Consider the following 12,167-nt stretch of genomic DNA (forward strand, 5'->3'; position numbering starts at 1 on the left):
TGCACTTTGCGTTGCAGTTTTGTATGAAAACCGCTCTATAAATAAAGTTTGATTGTTTGATTGACAGTACCTCACAGTGACCCAAGAGAGTACCTCGCTGTGACCCCGAGAAGTACTCCACAATGACCCAAGAGAGTACCCCGTGACAAAATGACAATAAAAAGTGTGGATGAAACTGAACTGTGCTGTACAAAGTTGTTTGTATGAAATGTAAAATACTTGACATGATTGTTCCTTTTGTTTTGTTCGGTCTTTATATCGGGGGAGTTCGTCCTGTTCATCTCTATCTTCACATGGACGTCGTTTTTCCCAACACACTTCTCCGTTTAACTTCGGCTACATTCAGACTGTAGGACTTAACGCGCAATTTGGATTTTTTTTTGTGAAATCAGATTTTTTCGCGAGGTCATTCACATTTCCAATTAATGAATTTTAAACACCCCAAAAGTGTCCGGAAGTTCATGGAAGTCGCCTAAACTCTGGGCTTTTCTCCCAAAATGTGGTGCAATTCTTTGTAAAATGGACAGGCTACACGTCCACGGCCGCTTCGTTTGTTTGAGTCTTTATCCTCCTTGTATTTGTCTCGCAGGCTCTTTATTTTTCGTTGACATTGGAGTCAGGACCGTCTGTAGTCGCGCTCGCACATTTCTTTAGCATCATTTCAAAAACCGTCCAGTTCCGATAAGACTCCTCGAATTTGTCCTGAATACAGCAATCCCTCCAAAGATGAATAAACTCACTAACCTCACTCTCCCTCCATTGACGAGACTCCGAGCCTGACGTGTAGGTGGGATGAAGGCGACCTGACCGTTCAGACTGAAGTCGCATGTCAAAAGATCAGGTATGTATCGGATTTAGGAGCACAAATCAAAGTGTCCTGGGTCACATTTGAAAAAACTGGATCTGTGTTGTTCATTAAAAGATCAGATACTGGAGCACAGGGGCCAAAAAATCAGATCTGTGTCACTTCAGGCAGCAGTCTGAACGTCGCCTTTTATTCAGCACTTACGGTGATAGAATTATATCAAATGAAATATTACATTAGCAGTTTCACATTATTGATTTTTTATTTTTTTTCTTTAAATTATATTGCTTGTTTTAAATATTGAATGTTTGATTTGTGCCCATAACACAAATCGATTGTAGGTGTCTACTGAAAAGTCGCTCTCTGTGCTTTAGTGTCGTGAGTGTTGTACATTTTGTGTACATTTCCACGATGTTAAGGTCCGTTTACACGTACACGGGTATTTTTAAAAACGGAGACATTTCCCTTCGTTTGTACACATCGTTTACACGCAAACGGCGAATTCACCTCTGACAACGAATCTTTTTAAAAACTCTGGCTAGAGTGGAGATTTTGGAAAACTCCGGTTTCACGTTTGCGCGTAAACTGAGATAAACCGAGTTTTAGGAGCTGACGCGCTGAAAGTGCGGCCGACGTTTACCTGTTGCTATGACGACGATGGTGGAAACATTCAGAGCAGCAGTCGCATTTCTTCTGATTCAGACACTTTGCGTGTGTTCGTGTTTACATACACAGCTGATGGATCATATCGATGAGCAGAGACGAATCAGGGCTCGGAGATCGGCGATTTTGTCACTTTTCCCTCCTACTCGAAGACACAGTTGCCGTCGCCACCAACGTCGCCGGTTTTGGGTCCGACCTGGGCGAACTGCTGTCTGGTGGGATAATTTTGAAATTGTTGTCCCGGAAGAGTTTTAGGATGTCGCGGTCATCACTGCTGTTACTTTCCGACTTGCTGCGTCCTTACATCGAGGGTGAGATGGCGTATTTATCCGGGTTGATGTAAACGGAAACTTTTTTGAAAACGATGCTGTGTGCACGATGTTATTTTGGAAAACCGAGGGAGGGAAATATTTGTTTCTCAAAATACCTGGCCATGTGTAAACGTAGCCTAAATTCTGTGGAACAACAAACATGTCATAACATGAATTAAAAATGTTAATTGATGTTATGTATTATGTTATGTATTGTGTGCTGTCAGTCATTTGAAATAAACATGTTTAAACAAGATCAGCGGTTGAATTACAAACACAACAGTCAAATTAGTCATGAAAAATACTATTCAAAGTAGTTCCTAGATTTCAGTGGTATTTTAGGTATGTATTTCACAACTTTATTCATTAACAACACACAAATGCCAACGTTAAACTCCAGATTAAACCTGATTATGGACATAGAGGAAACAGACATAACTGGATTTGTGTTTAACATAGAAACTCTGCATATTTAGGTCACAGAAAACACTCCTTGAGGTCATGTGGTAATACAAGAAGTACTCCACTGTGTTTTTAAACTCCATACACCTTCACTTCATGGCTTAAAGGTTGTATGGAGGATTATTTTTTAGTTTCAAATTGTCATTGAAAGTGTAAAATACCATTACAGAGACACAGCAGCCTTGTAATTATGATGACCAAGAAAAAAAACAAAAAAAAAAGAATGAAAATCGGCCAGAAAAACATCAGCCGATAGAAAACGAGACTACCTCATTTTCTATTGGCTGTTAGGCTGTCAATCAAACTCCTTACGTTTCTAGTTTAACTGACTCGCCGGATTACGTGGTTTTTAGAGGCTTTTTCAAACTGTCGCTTCCTCGCATTTCGCACAAAGTTTGTCGCGATGGCGGACGAGAATCCACGACCAGTTCGCCGCAAAAGAAAGTCCGTTTTTGAGGTCGCGGAAAGAAGAAGAGAAGAAGGGGAAAAGAAGCGAAGACAAACGAGGTGATTCTCGGAGATTCCTTCCAGCGATGGCGCGACTGAAGCAGACGAAGGGTCTAAAAACTGACACGTCGGTCGCTAAAATATTTCTAGACAGGTCACTTCAGCAGTAATTCTGAACGCGCACTGGATGTAAACAAATGTGATTTCTAGAGTAAAGAGGCGGGAGGAGGAGATGTTTCTACTGAAGGAGCTGCACAACATTTGAAAAAGGACTGTCGCTGTATTTCACTTCCCTTAAAAAATCCTCTATACAACCTTTAACACTCTAAAAGTCTTTCAGGTGTAATATAAGACCTTTAAAATCTCCTTAAAATGACCACGCCCCCTTCTATTCTAATATTTACACTGGGCACGTCTGCAATTAACCAGCTGTTTATTTAGTCGACTCCGGGAATACTCTTTCTCACTTTCTCTCCCTCTTCTCTCGTGTATTTAACAGTGACACGTTGTTTCTTTGTTTTTCTAATGAGTGTGCGTCTGGGCGGGTGTTGGGGCGAGTCTTGTCTTTTGTCCTCTGGTGTGTCCCCTGGTGTGTCCCGCTCAGGCCCGTTTATCCTCTGGTGTGTCCGGTTTGTCCTCCGGTGTGTCCCGCTCAGACCGGTTTGTCCTCCACATTTTATCACAATATTATTACTCATTCTTAAAGGAGCAACACGAAACCTTTCTACCACATTCTTATCATTATGGAGACGTTATTGTGTTGCCTGGAATATTCCACAGTATGGCATTAAACTTTTCTTTCATTATCTGTTACATAAGGGCAAGTTGTTGTACAGTTGTAGGGAGTATTATCAGTCACATAAAGATGAGTGTTATAGCTATAGGGAGTATTATTTGTTTCATAAGGGTGAGTTGTTGTACAGTTGTAGGGAGTATTATCTGGTACATAAGAGTGAGTTGTTGCACAATTGTAGGGATTATTATGTGTTAAATAAAAGTGAGTTGTTGTACTGTTCTAGGGAGTATTATCTGTTACATAAAGGTGAGTTTTATAGTTGTAGGGAGTATTATCTGTTACATAAAGGTGAGTTTTATAGTTGTAGGGAGTATTATCTGTTACATAAGGTGAGTTGTTGTACAGTTGTAGGGAGTATTATCTGTTACATAAAGTGAGTTTTATAGTGTAGGGAGTATTATCTGTTCATAAGGGTAGTGTAGTTTAGTACAGTTGTAGGAGTATTTTCTGTTACATAAGGGTGAGTTGTTGTACAGTTGTAGGAGTATTATCTGTACATAAGTGAGTTGTTGCACATTGTAGGAGTTGTACAAAAAATTAGTTGTTGTACAGTTGTAGGGAGTATTATCTGTTACATAAAAGTGAGTTGTTGTACAGTTGTAGGGAGTATTATCTGTTACATAAAAGTGAGTTGTTGTACAGTTGTAGGGATCATTATCTGTTACATAAAAGTGAGTTGTTGTAGAGTTGTAGGGAGTATTATCTGTTACATAAGGTTGAGTTGTTGCACAATTGTAGGGAGTATTATCTGTTACATAAAGGTGAGTTTTATAGTTGTAGGGAGTATTATCTGTTACATAAGGGTGAGTTGTTGTACAGTTGTAGGGAGTATTATCTGTTACATAAGGGTGAGTTGTTGTACAGTTGTATGGAGTATTTTCTGTTACATAAGGGTGAGTTGTTGTACAGTTGTAGGGAGTATTATCTGTTACATAAGGTTGAGTTGTTGCACAATTGTAGGGAGTATTATCTGTTACATAAAAATTAGTTGTTGTACAGTTGTAGGGAGTATTATCTGTTACATAAAAGTGAGTTGTACAGTTGTAGGGATATTATCTGTTACATAAAAGTGAGTTGTTGTAGAGTTGTAGGGAGTATTATAATATGAATGTAGTCCTGTAAAATCACCATCTGTGAGCCAAAATTAACATTCACACCTTTTTAAACCTTTATTTTACCTTGTGATGTGACGTTCGCGGCTCTTTTGAACGGTTTCTTAGTAACTGGAACCGGATCTAATTTTCTGAACCTAATCTTTCAAATTATTATTATTATTTTTTTTACATTGATTACTGTTGACCCAACACAAAAAAAGCAAAAAAAAAGTGAGATGTGATCAAACTTGAAGACATTTGGAAAGATGCAGATGAAGACTTCCTTTGGGTGATAGAAACTCTGGGAAAATCTGTTTTTTTCTTTATCTAAATGTAATTGTATTCTTTCTTTTTCTCTTTTTATGAATTGCCTATTAATTTGTATATTATAATTTGTCAAAAAGGCAGGTTGTGAAGACGCTGCTGCTAAATCCACGGTTTTATCACATGCCCAGTGACGGGAATTCGCCATCCGCATGTTTCCAAACGTCTTCCGGTCAGATGAATAGAGCTTATTACTATAGTTTATTTAGATTTTCATAATAATAACACTTCTACTCTCAGTCTCTGTCATCTCAATAATTATAAAAAGAGACAGATCTTTGAAATGAACAGATCCAAAAGATTCAGATCCCATAAAGAGCTGAAATGTTACCAGGAAAAATGTTAGGGACAAATTTTTATTTACAATGTTGGTCTGGATTTTATGGATCATATTTTACAGTTAAGAGACGAACATCAACACTGCAAAAAAAAAAAATGTGTCAAACAGGTTCGACTTATTTTCAGACACGTCTTTTTAGTGCCACGCCTCTCGTCCGCTCTCCAAAATCACATTCTTCATCTGGAAGGGATCAGCCTCACCTCTGCAAACCCAGAGAGATAAAGAGAGAGAGAGGACAGACAGAGAGGGAGAAGGAGAGAAAGAGAGCGTGCTTTTCATTTTTTATTTGTTTTGTTTTTTTATTGGCATCTGTTTTTGAGCCGTCAATCAATCCCACATTGTCTCATTTTTATGCAAATACCAGACTTTGTTCATGATTTGTCAACTCTGGAGTAGTAGTGTAAGCGGGTGTTTAGACTATGTTGTCCTGCTGTGTTGCGTCTGTGAGTGCGTCCACCTGTGCGTCGCTGCGCGTGGCTCCTGGCGCCACTGATTGCGCGATTAGAAAAGGCTGCGCGCGCCGTGGTGTGGCAGTCGGGCTTTCGGTGGCTTTTGAAGGCAGCGCGCGTAAGTACCGGAGTTGTTGTTTTAATATTTCTGATAGAATTTGCTTTGATGCGATGTGTCTGACTGCATTTTAAAGGCTTCTAAATTTGCGGTAAATGCTCTTTTGTTGTATATCTGGGGTGGTGGTCCCTAAGTGAAGCAAATTTATTTTTCCCTGTGTAACAGATTGCCACTGCTGCATCATTCTTGCTTTTTATTCTTTATCTTAACTGTTGGTTTTAGTTGAATATTGATTAACAGTAGCCGAGGTCTTGGAGGGAAGTGCAATATTTTGGTCAGGGGGTCAGTGCAATGCGAGGTTAGGTCTTTGGGTTGGCACAAGTCACTTTCGCCCAAATAGGCCTCCTTAGCACGAGCACTTTCACCAGCTTTAATTTTATGCCCTTTATTGTAACAAAGTCTACCTCAGATACCTTGGCACCCGCACTTTTAACTTATTGTAAATGTAGGGTTCAACTAGTGTTTGTGTTTTTTTGGTATTAACGTTTGGTTTGGCTTATTAATTTGATTTGTTGTGTTTTAGTTTGGGGTGTTGTTGAGTCCTACATTTATGATAATTGAGGGGCGTATCAAGAAGGGAACCAGGAAAATGAAATGTTTCTTTTAAATGTTTAGAAGATTAAATAAAGATGTGTAACTTTTATACCACATTGCCCTTGTCCTTTTTTATGCCAGAACGGATTCTGTGAGTAAATAAGGGTTCTCGGTCGCAACATTACAGTAGATTCTTCAAATATTTTTACTCTTACTACTTTTGTGAGTTCCTGAACAGCATGTACTTCCTTTGAGTACTTCGCCTCCCCGTAAACCCTCCTGTTTGTTCAGAAGTAGCCGAGAAGTCCTCAGGTATCAGCACAAGTCGCTCGGGGGGGGGGGGGGGTCCGTTCAGTCTGGTCCGAGGCTCCTCCCCCTCCTGTTCCTGGCTCCTCCCCCTCCTGCCTTCACGGGTTAGGGGAGGGCGTGGACTCCCGGCTCCTGTTGCCTTCAGTGCGTCTGCAGCAGCTCTGGACAAGTGGACTCATGTCTCACCCGCTCGCGTGTCCCATCTGCCTGGACCTCCTGGACAGACCCGTGACCGTCCCCTGCGGGCACAGTTACTGCCGGCAGTGCGTGCTCCGGTACTGGGACGCTGCCGCCGACGAGGAGGAGGATGAGGACGGTAGAGGGGCCCCGGTGTCCCCAGTGCAGGCAGAGGTTTGACCCCCGACCCCGGCTCGCCCTCAACACTGTTCTGGCTGAGCTCTCACACGGAGCGAGGGAGAGGGACGGGAGAGGAGGAGAAGACTTGAGGACACACCAGGGGACAGTCTCTGGAGACCAAAGGTACAATATTCTGCACTCTGTAAATCTCTCATATAAAGTACTGAAGTTTTTAATTTAAAGAAAAGGTCCAGTAACTAAGGGTTATTTGTCAAAAGTGCATTCAGGTGAGACACAGGTGAAAAGAAAAAGTATATTACATTTAGAGACATCAACTTGAAACTTCTGCTGTAGTTTACTCACATAAATAAGAAAAACGGGTATTACAAGTTTTTTTTATCATGTCATGTTTTCATAAATAACACAAACTGACAAATTTCTCATTTTTGGAGCACTTAAATCTCAAAAACAGATGGAGAGAGGTGTGTGTACATTTCTTTTACATGTTGTCATATTGGAAACTAAAAATATACACTGGATTTTGATATCTAGTATTTAAATCAATTAAATCCAACTGGAAAAAAAAATGCAAATTATGTCTAGTTATTGGGAGTTAAAACTTGAATAAATCAGATTTGGTGTTAGATATCAAAAATTATTCTGCATGTTTTGTGAAAATGTTCTTTAGTACAAGACTGTAGATCGGACATGTCAAACTCAGGCCCAGGGCTCAAATTTGGCCCGTGATATAATTACATTTGGTCCGCGAGATCATATTAAATATGTATTAGAGCTGCCTGCTGGTTACACAGAGGCTGTAGAGCAGCGGTCTCCAACCTGTAGCTCTCCACCTCCTTCCAAGTAGCTCACCAAGGGATTTCTGAATTACACATATTTTGTTAAATAAGTAACGTTTGATTAATTCAGTGCCTTTTACCATTGCACATGTATCATTTTGATGCCTTAGTTTGTACACTAATAAATGTATAATAGTTTGTTTTATAGGCATCTAACTAAGGATGACCAGTCACTTTTACTTTAAGTTTTGGTCATTTTTCAGCAGCTTTTCTGTATTTTACCTAAACAAATAACAGTTTATGTCTCTTTACTGTTGGCAGAGATCAGATTGGTCAAAAATAGACATGTGGGACATTTCTTGTATAAAACTGGGAAAAATCACTGGTCTTAGATAAATCTGCAGGGACAGGGGACACAGGCTCAAAACTGGGACTGTCCTGGGTAAACGGGGACGTCTGGTCACACTAATCTAACTGTACTTCATCTAAGATTTGCTGTGGCTCTTTTATATACTACATTTCGTGTGATTGCTAAAACTAGTAGCTCTCTGGCATTTTTGTTTTGTAAAGGTCGCTCACTGGAGGAAAAAGTTTGGAGACTCCTGATATAGACATATTTATTTAAAATGTTATTTTATATTCTGCTTGTTCTGGATTCAGTGTTTAAGCAAAACTATTATTAATGTTTATTTTAATAAGAAAAGGTTTAATATTACATATCTCAAAAGAGAAAACATGCAGATGTTGCTGAAATGTTTCAATAAATATTTAGTTTGGCCCACGACTTAGTCCCAGTTTCTAATTTTGGCCTCTGTGAATTTGAGTTTGATATCCCTGATTTAGAGACATCAACTTGAAAGTCACATGCAGTAAATGTAAGAAAAACATGTATTACAAGTTCTTCCTCTTGTCATCTTTTCATAAATAACACAAAAACGGACAAATTTCCCATTTTTGGAGCAACTGAATCTCAAACAGATGGAGAGGTGTAAATTTTTACATGTTGTCATACTGGATACTAAAAATATACACAGGATTTTGATATCTACTATTTAAGTTAATTAAATCCCACTGAAAAAAAAATGCAAATTACATTTAGTTTTTTGGAGTTAAAACTTGAATAAATCAGATTTGGAGTTAGATATCAAAAATTATTCTGCATGTTTTGTCAAAATGTTGTTTAGTAGAAAACTGTAGAGCAGACATGTCAAACTCGAGACAAAATTTATTGAAAATGTTATTTTATATTCTGCTTGTTCTGGACTCAACGTTTAAGCAAAACTATTATTAAACCTTTATTTTAATAAAAGGTTTAACATTACATATTTCTAAAGAAGAGAAAACATGCAAATGTTGTTGAAATTTTTCAATTAATATTTAGTTTGATCCACGACTTCCAGTTTTTAATTTTGGCCTCTGTGAATTTGAGTTTGATACTCCTGGTCTAGAGACATTAATCTATAGCTGCGTGACTGAATTGAGTTTCTTGAATTATGTATTAAAATATCTTTAGCAGCAGAGTGGACAACTTTGTCCACATGAGTTTGTGTGCTAAAAGGCCTCTCCCCTTTTATTCCATAAAACACCTGTTTTACTTGACTAGAAAATTGGTAGCTCCACTCTGTCCGTTTTAAATGTGCAACTAAATTGAGAGAAGTATTTGAGTGACCACTAGAGGGCGCCAAAAGATCAGGATGAGCTTTAGAGAGCGGTTAACCCTGGTTATATGGAGAAAGTACATTATGAAAAACATTTAATCTTTTTTTCCCTTCAGGGAATTGGGATTTGTTTTGTGATCAAGTGGACTTTTATGGATTTTTATTTTATATTTTGTGTGACACATGAGTGGAAGGGAAACTTGTCTGATGGTAGCTCAAATCTAAATGAGAAAATCTGTTAAGGAGGAACAATATGAGACTTAAATTCTTATGTTGGTATGTGTAAAATAGTAAATCTTTGTTTTGTCTCAGGTGTGTGCGTGTTCTTCAAAGAGAAGTCCTCACAGCTCTACAGACCACAGAGCTGCTCCTCCAACATCTGCTGCATGTGATAGAACTAAAATGTTCTGAGCTACAATCGGGGACCGGAACCACGGTCCAGCAGGGACTTCAAGAACAGACCCAGGAACAACCTCCAGGACAAACCCAGCTCCAACTTACAGGACAGACTCGGCTCCAACCTCCAGGTCAGACCCAACTCCGACCTCCAGGACCGACCCAGGAACAACCTCCAGAACAGACCCAGACCCATCTGGGATCTCCTGGACGGACCCAGCTCGAGCAGAGACCTCCTGGACAGCCACACCAGGAAAACCTACTCAACCTTTACACAAACCATCTGAACTTCAACCAATCCTTAAACCCTTCTTCATACCCTCCAGGATTTCTCACCGACATTTCCTCAGCTGTCTCGGAATTCTGGCAGAAGCTTCAACCGTTCGTAAGTGAAGGACGGACTTCTCTTCCAAAGCCGGTGCCAGAACCTCGTCCACGCACCAGAGAGGAGCTTCTGCAGTACTCGCGCTCCGTACACCTGGACCCCAACTCGGCGAACCACAGAGTGCTCCTCTCCCAGGGGAACACGAGGGCCACTCTACTGCGAGACGGCCAGGACTACGGGCGGCACCGGGACAGGTTCACAGACTGTGCCCAGGTCCTGAGCACAGAGAGTCTGAGTGGAAGGAGTTATCTGGAGGTGGAGTGGTCGGGCTGGGGGTTCTACTTGGCGCTGGTCTCCAAGACAGTCCCGCGGTCAGGAGAAGACAGCAGGTGTGGATGGAATTTCGAGCCCGTTTCAAAGTTGTTCCTGGTTGAGTCCTGGTTTAGATTTTTACAATTTGTGACACAGTCTGGTACCACTTTAATCGAAATATACTTCAAAGCAGGGGTCCACAAACCCCCTTCCATACACCTGCACGCCGCATGGACCATATCTCTAAACCAGAACTCAAACCAAATCTAATCCAGGTCTAATTGAGGTCTAAAACCAGAACTAAACCAGGTTTAAATCCAAGTTAAAACCAGGACTAAACCAGGACCAAACCAGAACTCAACAAGGTCTAAATCCAGGTCTAAATCCAGGTCTAAATCCAGGTCTAAATCCAGGTCTAAATCCAGGTCTAATCCAGGTTAAACAGGTCTAAATCCAGGTCTAAATCCAGGTCTAAATCCAGGTCTAAATCCAGGTCTAAATCCAGGTCTAAATCCAGGTCTAAATCCAGGTCTAAATCCAGGTCTAAATCCAGGTCTAAATCCAGGTCTAAACCACCACCATTTACTCCTGATTTCAGTTTTAGTTTAGACCTGATAAGTCGTCAGGTTCTATAGGCTTACGGTTTAGTCCTAGATCAGTACTTTTTAGTTTTAGTCTTGGTTTAATTCCCAAATTGTTGTAGTCCTAACTGAGTCCTGGGCTGGTTTATTTCCATGATTTAATCCTGGTTTAACACTGGTTTAGTCTTGGTTTGATCCTAGTTTATTCTAAATTTAGTTCTAGTTTTTTGTAGTTTTCTTGTAACTCTTGTGTTTGTCGTGCAGGTTTGGTTCGGGCGACGGCTCTTGGGCGCTGCACTGTGAGAAGTCGGGCTACGAGCTGGTGCACAGAGGACTCGGCCGTTCTCTGTCAGGTCCTCGCTCGTCCAGGGTGGCCGTGTTCGTGGACCAGGCCGCGGGTCAGCTGAGCTTTTACAGTCTGACCCCTCACCTCCACCTGCTCCACACGACCAGCACCGGCCCCTCGCAGCCGCTCGCTCTGGGGGTCCGCCTCTACTCTGTGGGCGACTACGTGAACTTCTGCCAGCTTCAGGAAGGAGCACAAGTTTCAGGATGATTCAGTGGACTGGGCTCAGTGGTGGCTGCTCTTGTGTGTACCTGGTTTTTGAGCTCAGTTTTATCATTTTATCACAAGATTTTATTTAAGAAGTTCAAATACCTCATAACATGGATGACACAAAATCATCAGGATCTATAGGCGAGTTTCATTGTTGACAAAAACGCGCGTTGCATGCTGGGAATTATTTTGGTCAGCGGCAAGAAACATTAATTCAACATGACGGACGAAGTGAGAAAGCACGTAAAGGGTATTGATCCCGGTTATTTATCCACTCTAACGGCAGACGACCCAAGACCATTTGACCAGAAATTGGTCCCTGGTTAGACTGCTGCCCCCGCGACCCGGCCCTGGATAAGCGGAAGAAAATGGATGGATGGTCATAAGCATCGACGGACGCCAAATCACCGTTTTCAACCCCTACAAAAGGTGGACCAAACCAAATTTCTGGTCAGAATCTTCAACTACCTGGACAAATATTCACTTGGGCGATATCCACAATGACTTGGTGGAAACTCCTGGGCCATTCACAGCAGAAAAGATGAAAACCTCCAAGAGTCTCGATGTGTTGTTGAACTTGTTGGAGTCCACGG

General features: G+C 40.9%; 1 protein-coding gene across 1 annotated transcript; it reads left to right on the forward strand.

Moving 5' to 3' along the window:
- Window positions 1–6,959: 6,959 nt before the first annotated feature.
- On the forward strand, window positions 6,960–11,574 carry LOC110167077 (E3 ubiquitin/ISG15 ligase TRIM25-like). Its single transcript, XM_055151389.1, has 3 exons — window positions 6,960–7,132; window positions 9,717–10,514; window positions 11,283–11,574. Exons 1-3 carry the CDS (start codon window positions 6,960–6,962, stop codon window positions 11,572–11,574), a joined length of 1,263 nt encoding a protein of 420 aa, XP_055007364.1.
- The last annotated feature ends 593 nt before the right edge of the window (window positions 11,575–12,167 follow it).

The sequence above is a fragment of the Boleophthalmus pectinirostris genome, unplaced genomic scaffold, assembly GCF_026225935.1.
Source record: "Boleophthalmus pectinirostris isolate CB_2022bp ecotype Guang Dong unplaced genomic scaffold, ASM2622593v1 HiC_scaffold_16, whole genome shotgun sequence".
NCBI lineage: Eukaryota > Metazoa > Chordata > Actinopteri > Gobiiformes > Gobiidae > Boleophthalmus > Boleophthalmus pectinirostris.